The sequence below is a fragment of the Lolium rigidum genome, chromosome 1 (assembly GCF_022539505.1).
Source record: "Lolium rigidum isolate FL_2022 chromosome 1, APGP_CSIRO_Lrig_0.1, whole genome shotgun sequence".
In the NCBI taxonomy this organism is placed as follows: Eukaryota; Viridiplantae; Streptophyta; class Magnoliopsida; order Poales; family Poaceae; genus Lolium; species Lolium rigidum.
The window spans coordinates 104,420,148-104,436,846 of NC_061508.1; the positions used below are offsets into that span (position 1 = coordinate 104,420,148).

Here is a 16,699-nt window from a genome sequence, read left to right on the forward strand (position 1 = left end):
TTTGTTTTAGTCTGCGCACATCCTGGGTGGCTCACAGGCTAACCCTACGTCACCAACCGCAACCCTCTCCGTCCACCTAATCCACCAGCGACGACACAAGACGGCGGTCAGCGCCGCCACCACCAACCATCCCCTAGCCGCCTCCGCCAGCCACCGGAAAAAGGGTATTTATACAGTCGCACTTGCTCTCGTCACACTTCTCGCCACTCTGCTTCCATCTGTGTTTCACTCCCTTCCGATTTGCCAGTTCCCCGCCTACACCGCCCGCTGGTTTCGCTCGCGGCAGCCTGAGTCCTCCTCCTGCCGGACATGGGATCCACGGCGCTCGGCGGTGCGGCTCCGGCGCGCGCTGGATTGGCCCACAAGGTGACCCCCCGCCTGCCTTTTCGTTCCTTATTTTCCATTTTGTTCCGCCCCCTTGCAAGCTTTGTCTCTGGCGAATTCAGAAAGGGTATGACCCGCGAGTTGGATTATTGGGTCTGTCTATCTGGCCGCGTTGGTTGGATTGCTTGCCTATCTCTGCACATCTATTAGTCTGACCCGAACTAAGATTTTAATGTGTTTGATCTCCTTGGCAGTAGTAGTAATAAGAAATGCTACCCTTATGTTTGTGAATGGCAACTTAACATCTTAAATAGGACGACTCCTAACTGTACCTTGGATAAATTGGCCATAGGTGGTGGTCCTTCGGGCTTCGGTCCACTATGGCCTTGTTCCAAATACTACATTTTGATGTGTAGAATGGAGCTCCTTTACATATTTTTGAGCTAAGGCAGAGAGATGATTTCTCGTGTTTATGTGTAGAATGGAGCCCTTGTTGGATCTAGTTTCAAGCCATGCACCAGTTTCATCCTCAAGACATCTCCCAAGGTGAATTTCTTTGCCTCTTCTTTCTTCAGTAAACAAATACCGATGTTGACTTTTGTACTCTACATACTAATGAAAACGGTGGTATATGTTGTAGGTTGGACGGTTATCACACCGTGTGAGGGCATCCATCGCCTCTTCACCACAAAAGCAATACTCTCCCAAGACATCAGCAGTTAAATCAGGGGAGGAGGTGCGCATTGCGGTGCTGGGAGCCAGCGGTTATACTGGAGCTGAGGTTCTTCTCGTTTTCCCTGTCATTTTCCATCTTTGTTCACTCCTTGTCATGCAGGGACAGGCTTGTTTCACCTGGCAAATTCTTGGGCATTGTTACCAAAAATTTGGCAGGGTGGGTTTAGTTTGGCACAAACCCAACAGACCCGTAGTCTATGCAACTTTCCTCTTTTGCTTTTCCGGTTCAACATTAATGTGCTATGATCGCGATATTTTGGTCTTATTTTGGTTCAGTTGCTAATGTGTTAACGTACACTCATGCTAACAGATTGTTCGGCTTCTAGCAAACCACCCTCAGTTTCGTATCACAGTGATGACCGCAGATAGAAAAGCTGGTCAACAGTTTTGCTCTGTATTTCCTCACTTGATAACACAGGTAAGATTTTTTTTCTTCTCTTCCTCCACACGTGATGCTTCATCATTGCATATTAAGATTTTGCTGAACCTTTAAGAAGTAGCACATTTCTCTATGTGAATTTGTGTTGGCATACGGGTGATCCTCTTTCAATATTGCAGGACCTGCCAAATTTAGTTGCAGTAAAAGATGCAGATTTCTCAAAAGTTGATGCTGTTTTTTGTTGCTTGCCACATGGAACAACACAGGTTATTTATTTTCATCATGCCTTTTCTGAAATGTTTTATGCCAATTGCTGAATTTGTAAAGGAATCCAGTTATTCACTCTGTTGTCCATTGGAAGATAAGATGCTATTCTGAACACATTTCAAGCAAAGTCTGATTGCAAGTTTTTTATCAGGAAATTATTAGAGATTTACCCCAGCAACTGAAGATTGTTGATCTCTCCGCGGTATGCTATATGCAAACTCATGCTTTGTTTATGTAGATATCACCTTGGTTGCCACTGAACGTCCCATGATTCTTATGAGTGACTTACCATTTTTGCAGGATTTCCGATTGCGTGACATCAATGAGTACGCAGAGTGGTATGGTCATGCTCATAGGGCACCGGAACTTCAGGTTTTTTTCTACTTTCCCATAAAGACTTTATAACTTCCATTGGTTATATTGCTGTTACTCAGTTCTTAAGTTCCAAGTTCAGCAGTCGATTACCAACTTGGATTCCTATTGACATGTTCCATCAATGTTTTCTATATAGTACCTTTGGGGGCTTGAATTAGAATGCTTTGTAGTCCGTGATATTTTTTTGTTCCTCCTATGTCATTATGTTTATTTGTTTCTTTGTTTGTTGTGAACTCATTTCCTGTTTCTCTGTTTATTCAGGAAGAAGCTGTGTATGGTTTGACAGAGGTTCTTCGCGACGAAATACGAAATGCTCGGCTTGTTGCCAATCCAGGATGTTATCCCACGTCTATTCAGCTCCCACTTGTTCCTCTAATAAAGGTGGGAATCGACTAGAGTTCTTAGTCATCCTAGTCTCTGGTCCAAATAATAATAGGTTTATACATAATAGGCCTCGCTTAGTGTGCTATATCTGCAAAGGTAGAAAGAATCTTCACATGCGTTAATTTTGTCAAAATATTCTGCCACTGTGTCATGCTCACTTAAGAAATGTCATCATTTTATTAATCTTGTTAGTATCTAAGTTGTTCTTAGCATATTTTATTTTACCTTGCAGGCAAAACTGATCAAGCTGAGTAACATTATAATTGATGCAAAATCTGGGGTTACTGGGGCAGGTCCGTATTTTTTGAAGATAACATTATAAAATAGAAGTTTGTAATTCTAAATCAATAGCCAATTTGCTTGTTATAACCTGCATTTCTTTAGGACGCGGAGCTAAGGAAGCAAATCTTTACACCGAGATAGCTGAAGGCATTCATGCTTATGGAATAAAAGGCCACCGGCATGGTAATCATATTTTTTGCAAACATTTGAAGTCGACATTAGTTTCGTATTTATTATTATTATTTTTAGTTTGAATAAAAAAATTGTTACTGTTATGTTCACAAACATATCTGTCCCCCCCTTTGGTAAAATGCAGTCTAGTTACAATTTAATATTCTATCCTTGTGGCTTTGGTGGCCTTACTGACAATGAGATAACACCATTTCAGTTCCCGAGGTTGAACAAGGACTTTCAGATGCTGCTGAATCTAAAGTTACTATCAGCTTCACTCCAAATCTTATCTGTATGGTAAGCACATATTCAGAGATAACTCCTGGTTTTACAGTTTGCTGTGTGCTTCACTAAAGGCATAAGAAATGTGTAGAATTCAATTGCTTTTTTTATCTGTATGTTGAACAGAAACGTGGGATGCAATCTACCATGTTTGTTGAAATGGCACCTGGAGTGACTGTCAGTGATTTGTATGAGCATCTCAAGTCTACTTACGAGGTTTTGTTTGTTTGATCAAGTGGAATAAATTATCTGTCTGCAGAGATCTATAATTTTGAGAGAAACACCTTTACTCTTGTTAGCATCATAACATTCTGCCGGTGCATCTTTTCAGGGTGAAGAATTTGTCAACCTGTTAAATGGCAGCAATGTTCCTCACACACGCCATGTTGTTGGATCAAATTACTGCTTCATGAATGTCTTCGAGGACAGAATTCCTGGAAGGGCCATCATCATCTCTGTCGTAAGTGTCTCAAGTTGCTCAAACACTAGCGAATAATGTTGCATACTTAAGATGGAAAATCGTGATTTCTTGTTCTTCAACAATGCAGATAGATAATCTTGTGAAGGGGGCATCTGGCCAGGCTGTGCAGAACCTCAATCTGATGATGGGTCTGCCTGAGAATACGGGGCTGCAATATCAGCCCCTGTTTCCTTGATATATTGTGCCAGTATTTGTTGGGTCTTGTCTGTGATGGTGCTTTGGAGTAGCAATCTCTGCTGTTTTCTGTTGAGAGGAAAGAGCTCAACGTCAGAGTGTACTCAAACTTTCTCAAAAGCATAACTAGGCTTGTGCTGGTGCAGTTTTTAGAGATGAGCAGCAATTAGCAGTTGAATAAGAGTAGTCATAAGGCTATGTATCATGTATTACGTTGTTATGAGATCAGTAAAAAAGTCTAAAAGTCAACTCAGAGGCATCAACCACTGCGGATATCATTGGATATAGAGCATTTCTTAGTTCTGATGTTTTTGTCAAATTTTATCTTGTGTGATGTACCCAGATCCTAAATTTTACCACAATAATGCTGGTGACTGGTATATTGTTTTTGTCCTTTCTAGCCTATCAGAATACCATGATTTGAGTAAAATTTGAATTCTATAATAAGGTGCCATATCTTTCTTTTGAAATGCTTTGATAAAGCTCTAGCCATAGTTTGGTTAACTTTAAAAGAATAACAGTAGGGTTGAGTTACTTTGGTCCTTATGGCATTTGTGGCTCAAGAGGTGTCTGGTAGCAGCAATTTTATTTGAAATTGCTTGTGTTCATTTGATTTCGTGTTTGCATGGCGGATGTGTATATATGCATTGAAAGAGGAGGCTGAGATTTTTTTATTTCCCATTGTTCTTGTGATGTCTGGGTGGTTCTTTGTTATGTTGCTGGGTGCATGCTTTTTGAGTTGCCGTATAGTCGCCGAGTCGGCGTGGGGTGGCTGGGTCGTGCAAGCGACTCGACTCACGGCCTAGTTGCGTGATAGTTGCCGATTGCCTGCCAGATTTTTTTTTGGGGGGGGGGGAATATAGGCTCTCTCCTACCTCAAGATTTCAGAGATAAAGAGATGCAAAGGGAGAGAAAGGGCAGAGCTCGGGAGGAGAGGCCGTCGCTGCTCCTCGCCGGCGGCGCAGAGGAAGGAGATGGTTTGAGGGGATAGGCTCGAGCGAGGCTGCATGCAGGAGTGCGCCTATGGGCTGGCGGGACTAGGAGGATTCATGTGACGGGGTGCTATGTTTAGCGAGTGGGTAAGGCTGGGAGCGATTAGCTGGGCCGTGCTGGGGCCTGACTGGCTTGGCTGCGATAGATGACAGGCCAACTTTGCTCATATGGTATCAATGGGCTATGCAAAGGAGAGAATCAAGTGCGGTAGTGCTCTTTTTACTGCCATGGCGACTTGGGGCAACTAATCAAGCCAAGTCGCCGAGTCAAGCCAGCAAGTCACTAGCTGCAGTCATGGCGAGTTGGCTTGACTCGGCGACTCAAAAATCATGGCTGGGTGCTATCCTACATACTAGATCTTTGATATCTGGACAAATGTAAGGTCGCAAATCTCAATTGAGTCAGAGCTTGTAAGTTTATTTCAATGTATTGTTCAGGTTTCAGTAGTTCTATTATTGTTCAGTTTTCTGGAGTAATTCTGTGCAAAACTTAATAATTTGATGCAACCGTAAAATCTTGTCAAAGATATAGGTACACATGTCGATCTTCTAACTATCACATTTATGACTACGATGAGGCTTGGTAGTGAAAAGCTCCATTGCATTAAGATTGGTCAGCCTACACCCCTACCTAAGCAATTGTCAAGAAAACTGATGTTACATGCAAGTACATTTGAAGCCTGGCAATGAAATGGGAACATCCTACGTTCCTTAGGTACCCATCTTCAAGGGTCTCTTAGCTCTTCAACATTACTGAATCTTAAATTTGGCAACTAGGTCTTAGGGAGGAGATGTATCTAGACATCAGCACTAATTTTTGAGTTAAAATCATTGTTGACACTTTCTTTTTGGTCATGCTGATCGAAGATGCTATGTGCTGCTTGACTTGAATCAGCTGTGTAGGCTTGTAAACACTTCTGCATTATGTTATTAGCCTTTGACCTTCAGTTCTTTATGTTTATTCTCTGACTTTAGTTCATATCTGGTTTCTTAATGATTGCATTCAATTAGACTTCTTGGCTCATGTGTTTGTCCATGCATATGAATTATTTGAAGCATTCTTCTGTTTAATCATCTTATTTGGGGGTATTTTTGTGTTGTGCTAAAATGCAGATAGGCTTTAGGTAGACTAAGATATTTCTATTGATAGTCTGTATTTTGCACAGATGTATTTACCTACAACAAGCCATTTTTCACATGGTTTTCTGTTACTTTGTTTTCATGACATTGCTGTGGAAAACAATTTAACTGGTATGTTCTGGACACATCCAAAACTATCCATGTTAATCCCACTTAAGCTTAAACAAGCGACGATTTTTGTTGCAGTTATTTTAAGGTATATTCATTGAGGATGTTCATATTACTGCAAGGAGGTAGATAGGTTTCAATCCTTGCTGCAGCAGGAGAACCTACTTGTACTTCATGAGAGTTTGCATGCTCCTCTTACCTTTTTCTTTGACCCTAGTCTCTATTCTAGCTTTGTTTCTGTACTATTTATCTTTACTATAGCAGCAACTCTGCAGTAAAGGTCTTTGTCCAGGATGCAATTGTGTATGGTCCTTAGGTATTGTTCACTAGTATATCTTCTTAAAAGTTTGCTGCTGGGTCTTGTTAGGCGATGTATTCAGGCCCTGTTGATCTCTGAGCTAAACTCAATTGTTGATAGTACTTTCTTTCTGGCTGTGCTGATCAAAGATGCTATGTGCTGTTTGACTTGAAATCGCCATAGACATGGAAATGCTTTTGCAATGTTTTATTAGCATTTGACCTTTTCAGTTCTTTATGTATATTCTCTGATGTCTAGTTCATTCTCTATTATTGAATTATAATTTTTAGTTTGACCTCTTCACGTTACTGATGCATATAAATACTTTGAAGTATGATACATGTTCTTCTATCTTTAGTCATCTCATTTTGGGGTATTTTAGGTAGAGGTAAAATGTGGATGGGCTTTGAGATGGCAAAGATTAAGTTTTATAAAAATCTGTAATTGCACACAGATTTTATGTAAGTGCAAGATAATTAAACCAATCTACCTGTTTTTCTGCTGTTTTATTTTCATGGTAATATCATAGTTGTGGAAGTGTGGAGAAAAAAAAACATTGTTAAGTTGAGGAGAATAACATTTTGATACTGCAACACATCCAAATCATCCATGTTTTAGTTCATAACATATCAAGAGGTATATTTCTCCACTTGAGCTCAAAGACGTGAAGAATATTTTATTCCATTATTTTAAGTTATATTATTCATGTTATCGTAGGGAGCTAGATAGGTTTCAATGCTTGCTGCAGCAGAAGAACCTACTGTAATTTTTGTAACCCACAATAGTTATATTGATGTACTAGTAGTTTACTTTCCTGTAGCATTGCTGCAGCAAATATTTCTTGTATCAGTAACTATGCAGCAAACTTCTATTGTGGCTGTAACTCTGCAGCCAAGTTTTTTAGGATGCAATTTCACATGTTTGATATACTTTTTTTTACCATTCCCTGTCATTTCAATGTATAGCATAGAGTTCCATAAATTAATACTCCCTCCGTCCATAAAGGATGTCTTGGATTTGTCTAAATTTGGATGTATCTTAGTACATCCAAATTTAGACAAATCCAAGACATCTTTGTATGGACAGAGGTACTATTTAGTACAGTAGTAAAAACTGTCCATGTATCAAAAGTCATAGATGTTGTTGTCTGACTATTTGATTAGAATGTTGTTTGACAACTGTCCACTGAATAATTCTGAAATATATTGTATCCAAGATTTGTGTTCCTGGGCATTCTATCATATTGACATTTATGTTCAAGTCAATCTGTAACGTCGATTATTATTCAGACTTGCCCTTATTTTCTGGTCAATTGAAACCGATGTACCATTTCCAAAAACTGAAAGTGACACTAAGAAATATAACATAGTAAAAAATTAAGCAAATAATCAGGACTTGGCGCCGAGGGGATCTGGCATACCAATTGGCTAAAATTGCCTGATACAATGCTTAAAAATATCCATGAATGTAGTACACATAAATTTACGTTTTCAATAAGCATGCATAATTTTGATACCATTTCCTCCTTGATATGCAGGACCGAAAAAAGAACAGAAAATTTAGTGAATATTCAACCTCAACCTCCAGAGGTAAACAGTATTATCTCGAATACACGTCAAAATGCATGTCATTTTGTATTAGGTTAATTAAATTCATCAGTGTTGTTTAATGTTAATATGACCTCAACAAGTCTATCTTTCTATGCACATATGATTAGTGGTTCTGTGCTTCTATGACCTAAGGAGGATTTCATGTTTCCCCTTCAGATTTGAAGGCTTTCAAGGGAAAAATCTTGCGCAATTCAGCTTGCTCGTGATGCAGTTGGATCTTCTAGGGGTCAGGCACATATGAAAAGTGCTTTTGCATTGAGGGTATGTTCTGTGAACCATACTGTTCATTTCTATGCCTAACATTGATTTTTTTTTTGCTATTGTGGTATCAAAATTCACTTTGTATGATTTGGCTGCCAAATATTTGGAAGTTCCTGATTTTTTTTACAGATAAAAGGACAGTTGTAAAGAAAGCACACCATCTTGCTCCTTTCGATTCATTTCCCGATGCCAGCATCTTAGCTAGCATTGTTTATTCCCTTCGTTGATCCTCTGTGTGGGACAAAGAGGCAATAAGAGCAAGTCCTTTATGGGGGATGAAGGGGCAGTACAGAAGTACAGCTCATTTCTTGCACGACCAATAGATCCCGGCCATGGGCATCTCCTAATTTCCTGAATATACGAAAATCAGATCCAATTAATGAGAATATCATCATCAGATCACCCAATGACTCAGATTTGTCTGCTCATTGTAAGACCCATACTGTGCAGAGTCTTTTGATTCCACATGCTAAGATATGGCATAATCTCAAGATAAGAGTGGAAGTGTCCACGTGTGAGACTCTGGTAATCTTGTCTGATACTGTTACCTGTTTGGCCATAAGATATCAATATTATCTGATAGTTACACAATGGAACAGATTTTCTCAGTTTTCAGCGTGTCTAGATCTACTCCGGGTTAGTTTTTCTGTACACTTATTCAGAAAAGGTCTATGGAGTGCAATTTCTGCGTCGCAGTGGCGATCTTTCGATATGGTGATGTAGTATTACAAGTATGAAACCGAAATGAAGGTTGCGGGCAGATTCTGTTGGATAGGGTGGATGGAAAGCTGTACATTTTGAGTATAAGATGGCAAATCATCGGGATACGCGGAGGATCGGAGACACTGTCTAATCCTTTTTTTTTCTAGCATTTAAGAATGTTCAGATTCCCTCCATCATGGTCGTGCAAGCCTCTCTCTGCAGCTCTCCAGTTTATTGGTGGGATTATTTCATTCCAATAACATTCTCCACAATTTTCATAATGCCTGATTCTGTATTAATTGCTAAGATAATCCCATGTTTGCCCCGGTTTTGAACCACAGGCATGTTTGATTCCTTGTCCTATTAATGCAACAGCGCTGAGGGAGGGCTCTCTGCAATCATTGAGACACTTGCCACTCGAGTTCTGATTGGCTTGACTTCTTAAGATGTGATCCTGGATAATTCAACAATCCTGTCTACCAACTGTTATAATCGAGATGCACAATAAACGAAGAACGAAAAGTAAAACACTGCAGGGGACACGAGATTTTAACGTGGAAAACCCTTGCAACACACAAGGGAAAAACCACGGGCGCCAGCCAGCAAAACTTCACTATTTCGGTGGTGTTTACAAACGCCGTGGGTTTACAATGATGCGATGATAACCCTAGCGGCGGCTTACAGGGAATATAAATAGGCGGTGGCAACGATCCGTACCGCGGGGAACGCTACGCTTCGGCCCAAGCCTCCGGCGACGGGCCTCGCTCCGCTCGTCAGAAGTTAGCCTTCCTTTAGTATATGAATTTGGATCACAAAATAACACCAACTAGTACCAACTAGCAGTTGAAGTTTTCTAAGTTCATTATGTGCGCATTCCCAGGCCATACTTGGAAGGAAGGGTCGTTGTCAGCACAGTTCATACCCAGCCGTGGGGCGTCCATTTCTCTAAGCATGATCTTGCATTTCTTAATCCTGCAACTGCTTTGTTTCCGTCAGCATCCTCATCAGTATAAATGCAGCTGTCGTGACATGCATTTTTCCTTCAGCAAGCATAAGTGTATCAAACAGCCCAGTTCTCCTCATAGGCTCATACCGACCACCTCCCTCACACACCCTAAACTTATATCACAATGGAGTCTGGAGGAGTGATTGTGGAGGCGAGCTGGGACTCGCTTGGACTATCGTCGCAGGCTGAGGAGTCGGAGATGATGGAGCAGCTGCTCGGCACCTTCCCCTCCAATGGCGATGAATCTCACCACCAGGAGCTGCCTTGGTCTGTCCAAGCCTCAGATGCATACTATGCCCATTGTAATGGTAGCTCTAATGCGTACAGTTCCGCTAGTAGCAACAGTGTTGGTAGTCTCATCCTCGATGTGCCGTCTGATTACGGGGGCTTCTATTTGGGCGACTCAAATGGGCTGGACCTGAATATGGTCCAGGAGCAAGGTGCATCTCAGTTTATGGATGCCATCCTCAACCCTTCCTATGGGAATGGCGATTCAAGCTGCGAAGATCTTAGCATGAACCTGCTAGACTCCATCGATGACACTTCTAACAAGAGAAAGCGCCAGGATCAAGGGAAAGAGGCTGACGAAACAAGGGTGAGTGCTCAATGATTTTGTACACGAGAAATTTTTCGTCGCTCGGTGCAAATGTTGATTGAAATTTTCTGAAATACAGGGTCGGAAATGCTCGAGGAAGGCCGACTCAAAGCGGGCAAAGAAGATCATGCAACATGGAGGCGAGGATGGCGCCATTGCTGCCACCACAAAAGGGCAAAGCATAAGCTGCTGCACGTCTGAAATTGACTCTCAAGAGTCTCCTGTTGCCTCTAACCCCAAGGGAAAGACTCAGGCTGGCCGTCAGCCGACAACCGATCCCCAGAGCCTCTATGCAAGGGTAAGCGACAGATGATCCTCTGAGTTTGATACTGAACAATGTTTTGTTGATAGCTAAATCAGCAGTTATTTATGCTCTTTTTTGGTTGGAAACAGAAAAGAAGAGAAAGGATCAATGAGAAGCTGAAGGTACTGCAGAAACTTGTTCCGAATGGAACCAAAGTAAGAGTCTCAGCAACACATCCCTCATAGTTTTCGCAAAAAAAAGCTGTTGTTCATAGTAACTGTGGATCACAAATAAAGGGCAACAACTCAAACAGCAACACTTGTGTTCTCCTGTAGGTAGATATCAGCACTATGCTTGAGGAGGCGGTGCAGTATGTGAAGTTCTTGCAGCTTCAAATCAAGGTGAGACTTTTGACAGTTCGGTGCAGTGCTTCATCCCTTACGAATGCACTTGTCTGAGTTACTTAATGGTTTCTTTACTACTCGCAGGTCCTCAGCTCCGATGATATGTGGATGTATGCGCCGATTGCGTACAATGGGATGAACATCGGGATCGATTTGAACCTCTCTTAGAACTAATAAGACACATCTAACAGTCTCAAGTTTCTAAAAAAGCAGCAGATATCTACCGTAAATACGATTTGGGTTAATTAGCTCAAAAGTTTTTATTACTAACGCGCAACCAATAAGCTATTCCGGCAGTGTATCTCTCCCAGGTGTAAACAGAGACCGAATGCATTGTTCTCCAGAAGCTTTTTTGTAACTTCGGTTACTGAAGGGAGTGCATGTATGGCTGAAGAATAAGCAAAAAAGATAGATACCGAAAGTTGGAAGAGGCTCTGCAACTTGTGAAGACAAGGAGGGCAACATTTTCTTTTCTCCTTCAGATGCAACTTCACATAAGAAGATTGTCTCGTTTTTTTTTTCTTTCAAGTTTGCTCTAGCGGCAAATTTGTGTCTCCACTGAAGTACAGTGTTTAGTATAATATTATGTGGTTAGCTGGAACTTGGTAGTTGTCATAGTATAATGCAATGCAAGATCGTGAATTGTTGTGGCAGTTGTCATCTAACATATTTCTGTGATCACATCATTTTCTGCTATATACTGTCTGTTGAAACCTGAATTCTTCCTGTAAAAAAGAGAAGCCGCAATTCTTTCTGTTGTCATGACAAAGGGTGGCATGCCATCTCATATTCCTTTTGTCATTGCATGTTAGTGGAATATTATATACGCCTGAATTATTGTTGTTTTCTGGTGTCGCCAAATCATTGGTCTGGTATTATTTTGTCCACCTGGTTCTTCGTGTTTGTTTAATCCATCAAATATTCCTGTCCATTTTACCCTGTTTTCATAGGCATGAGTGCATGACAGTCCATGATGTTTGTCTTGTAGTTGTGAATGAGCTTATAGTATACAAGTTAAATACCCAAAAAGAATAAGAATATTCCGCACATCATTCCATTTTTTCTGGGCAATGAGTATGATGAAGCTCTACAACTGCAACTAGAGTTTGCGTTCTCCATAATGCTCAATCGTGCATACTGGTTCTCGAGTAATACCTTAAAAATAATGCTCCAAAATTCGTAAGAATGTTTTATACTAGAAAATAATAACTGGAGTAATACGCGTCGTGTAATATCGAATTCATATTTATCATGTAGAACTAAATCAATGGAAAATGTGCATGCATAAGTAAGCGTGATCACTCGTGTTTTGCCCATACAAATGTAGAGTCATCACTATCACCTAAGCCAATTACATGCAAAAAGATATGTATACGCATGGATAAAAGGAGAATCACTAAATATAGAACAAAAGTTGATTTTGGAAGAAAAAAGTTGCATAGCTCAAAGCATCCGCATATTAAAGTTGTTTTCACCATTGGCTTCGTGTTGAGGAGGGCTCCAGCTCTGGATCCCACATGGGTAAAATTTAAACATTTTTTTCACTCTTTTGTTAGTAGGAAAATAATACATTCGTTACCACCCTATTTTCCAACAAGTTACCACATGGTGACTTTAGTACCAATGGGGTGGCAACTTTATAAATCATCGGCTGATAACTTTGAGGATGAAAAATCATCGAAACATATTAACATAGGGCACAATTCAGAAGATCTTGTTGTGACAAAGCCTACAGTGAAGACGGAAGGTAAATTAGGTTCATGGTTTGAAGATTCAAGTTCACTACTGTATGTGAAAGGACCTACATCTCATGTGTGTGTGTGTGGGTGGGGGGGGGGGGGGGCTTACATTTTGGCAAAGCGCGAAAGGTACTCATATCATAAATCTGTTTTTGATGCAGCAAGTCAGGGAAAAAGAGCGACGAATTTAGTAGCATTAGCTGCAACGAGTGCTCGTTGTCATTATGTTAATAAAAACAGGCTCAGTGGTAAACTAGACTTTCTTAGTTTAGAGACTTAAGAGCTGAAGAGAAAAATGGGAAAATTAGGCCATTTTAAAAAATTAATGGGTTTGGATTTATTCTAATGCGGAGTTAAACCGGGTGAATTCTTTTCAAGCACAAATCCTTGATATGATAGGCTCAACTATGTGACCAACAACTTAAGGCTAAACAAAGACATACAAATTACAAGAACAATCAAGCAATTAAAAATCTACAAAAGATGTATCGATGGTACTACGTGTGAATTGTGCAAAGTAAAGGGGACATAAGACAACTGATGTATTTACCAAAGTTCAAATATCCAAAGATATCCTATTCTCTGTTGGAGAGCCTGTGGCAAATCTACCCCACATCCATCCCAATTAGACATAGTTGTCTTCTCCCTTGAGATAAACAAACCAAGTGTGATTTCTTTAACTACGAATATCTTATTCCTACATCACGGGGATGCCAAGCTTTAAAAAACTTCATAAATCATTTGGGACTCTTCATAATCCTTCATAAAGAGGTCACCAAGCCAATAACCACCAAAAGGTCAAGGAAACGTTGGAATCGGACAGGAACAACATAGGAGGTCAACAAATGAGTATTAGATCCATATCCACAAGCTTATCTTCACTAAGAGGGGATATTGAGGATTAGAGGAGGAAGGGAGAGGCCAGGAATTGGGAAAATTCAGATTTGAACAATGGATAACCATTGGGGAAGAAGACCCTCTTTTATAGGATTCCAAAGTTTCTGCCTGCTTTCCCTACTAGAAATAATACAAACGAAACATGGTCAGTTGAGACCACTGACGGGACCATTCCAGTAGTCCGAACAAAACCTAGAAAAAATATGGACCACAAAACAACAATAATCAACATGAGATACGTGATAAATTTTTCTTATGTACTTCATTTTTGACAATATTGGTATTGTTTTGAACCTAACAAGAAGCTTTAGAACCTCACATACAAAAACCCAAGAGAAAACAATTAAGAGGATGCAAAACATGCGAAGGTTTGAGATTTTTGTGAACAATGTGATGAACATACTCATTCGATAGCTTATCTTTAAAGTAGGACTATCAAACCTCTGACCCGGTCTACCATCAATCACTTTAAGACCGATAAAACTAGGAAAACTTAGAAAATGCATATATTATCCTTGTGAATTATATTTGACCTTAACGATGGCGCTCATGCTTGTCTCCAGTGAGAACACTTCACTTGGTCACGGTAACTTGGTGAAGACTCTCAATTTTCTCCCCCACATATCTATGTGGGAAAGTTTCACTTAAGAACATGTTCACTTGTCCACTATTACCAATGGAGCGGCAAGCTTGAAGATTATAATCCCTTGTGGTTGCTTAATTATCTTCAACTTGCACTTCTCAATCTTGGTGACCATCTCCACTTGATGTCTTTTTGATGCAAGCCCATGAGTGGCACCTAATCCACATAGAAACACTGAATACATAGTTATGGGTTAGTTTACAAACTGTAACTCATAATTTGTTATCATACCACTAGATGAATTAATCTCACGCACTAAATCATTTACACTTGTATGTGGATCTTATAGGATCCAATCCTAGAACTTCATCTTGATAAGAGATTAGTATCTTTATGCTCTAACTTGATCTCTTGAAAGCCAAAAGGAAATCTTCATTTGAATTACTTTCTTTAATAGTTAATCAACTTTCGATCAACTCATGGGCCTAACAATGACCACCTTTGAGTTCCCCAATGGACTCCATCTTGGTCATTCATTCATCTTCACATGGACTTCATATTGATCGTCATAATTCACTCAATACACGAAATCATGAAGCCTCAAATATCATTTCCTTTGTTTCCTCTTGATTGTCATATAATCATATCTTGAACTCAATGATCTTGATTTTGATGGCATTCATCCGAATCCATCCAATATACTTAATGCATCACTTATGGAGCATCTCCTCATATTTATCTTCAATGAAAAATTTGATCCATAAGAATTGTCATGTATCGAATCTCAATGCATATCCTTGCATATATTGATGTCCTTCATCCTCGAGTCCATCCAATGTCCTCAATGTATTAACTATGGAAATTTTGCATTTATACACAATTCAGTGAAACTACTAGTATATAGAAGTTGTCATTAGTTACATAAATCACACATGTGGGCTACATGCACACATTCAGTGTGCATGTTCTCTTTCTCATCCTTATGCATTCACTGCTTCCTGCAACGCGCAAGGAGACAAACACGGGCATGTTCACTATGTATTATAATTGTTCAAAGAGTACCATCCATAGGAATCAATAAATGTTTTTTGCAAAATACTGCTATACATGTATTCCCTCCGATCGGGATTATAAGACTGGCGTGTGTCCGTAGGTTGTAAATTCAACCAACGTAATACAAGGTATATATTTGAGACTCTATGCTCATGACTAAACTGCACCATCTCGAACTCGTTCATTCGCTAATCAATTTTCATAAGGACAGAATGATAACCACTCTTTGTTGGGTCTCTTATGACATTGATTACTTCTAGTCAATCTGAAGACAGTTAGAACGTTTTCTACTATTCTGATCATTTTCCATCGCTTCTATGAGACCGTGTGTGTATATTCTAAAGGGAAAGACCCCCGCGTCGCCCCCTGCACCGGGCGACTCGGGCGGAACCCTAGCGCCGCCGCCACTGCCTCCCCCTCTTCCGATCTCCCTCTTCCCTGCCGCCGCTGGCGCGCGCGTGCGAGGAAAGCTTGTGAAGCTCTCGGCGGCGGTAGGTCCCCTTCTCGCCTCGCGCGCGCGGAGGTGGCGCTGGATCTGCGGCGGGGACATCGGCCGGCGGCGGGGCTGGTCGGTGGCCAGCGTGGTGGGATCCAGGGTGGGATCCGGGGCGGCGGCCTCGGGCGGCTGTTTCTGTGGCGCGTCGCGCCGGCTGCCTTAGCAAGGGCTGCGGTGGCTGGGTGAGGCTTCGGCGATGCGGCCGACGGCGGGGGTGACTCCGAAGGCTGCGGATCCGGCTTCTTCGTTGACGTGGTCGTGCCTGGTGGTGGTCGGTGAGTCCTCTGCACCCCTCCTTCCGGCGGCTCACGCCAGTTTTGGGGGTGGCGGCGGACGACTCGGCGATGGGTTTGTGGTCGGTGGCGGCCTCCTCTTCCGCCGATGAGGTTGACCGGCGGGCGGCGGCGAGCGGGCCTGCTGCTCTGCCTTATAAAGGTGGCAGTCCTAGGGTTTCTCTCGCGCCAAGTGAAGATCGTTCGGATGCTTCTTCTCACCGAGCTTGCTGGATTGTCGTGTTCCGGAAGGCCCTGCCGGCGAAATTCATTGTGCAATCAATGCCTGAAGATTGCTGGATTGGGTGTTTTCGATCGAGCGCACCCATGTTTTTTATCTGACCGTTTGGTTTCAGAGGGAGCGCTTCGAAGCTCTGCTGGCTGTTAATATCATGGAGCTTGTTTTCTTTCCATGGTGCTGGCGGAGAAGGTCATGAAAGTCAAG

The 16,699-nt window shown here is 41.3% G+C and overlaps 2 protein-coding genes across 2 annotated transcripts; both read left to right on the plus strand.

Annotated features, from left to right (window-relative positions):
- Window positions 1-253: 253 nt before the first annotated feature.
- Window positions 254-4,243, plus strand: LOC124706089 (probable N-acetyl-gamma-glutamyl-phosphate reductase, chloroplastic). The gene is made up of 14 exons (XM_047237784.1): window positions 254-366; window positions 805-870; window positions 965-1,105; window positions 1,370-1,477; window positions 1,618-1,704; window positions 1,857-1,907; window positions 2,006-2,077; window positions 2,342-2,461; window positions 2,697-2,757; window positions 2,849-2,929; window positions 3,135-3,214; window positions 3,326-3,415; window positions 3,531-3,659; window positions 3,748-4,243. Exons 1-14 carry the CDS (start codon window positions 310-312, stop codon window positions 3,853-3,855), a joined length of 1,251 nt encoding a protein of 416 aa, XP_047093740.1. The 5' UTR covers window positions 254-309; the 3' UTR covers window positions 3,856-4,243.
- A 5,852-nt stretch (window positions 4,244-10,095) lies between these two features.
- On the plus strand, window positions 10,096-11,382 carry LOC124681975 (transcription factor bHLH84-like). The gene is made up of 5 exons (XM_047216747.1): window positions 10,096-10,566; window positions 10,646-10,864; window positions 10,960-11,025; window positions 11,146-11,211; window positions 11,299-11,382. The coding sequence occupies exons 1-5, from the start codon at window positions 10,096-10,098 to the stop codon at window positions 11,380-11,382; spliced, it is 906 nt and encodes a 301-aa protein (XP_047072703.1).
- Window positions 11,383-16,699: the final 5,317 nt, after the last annotated feature.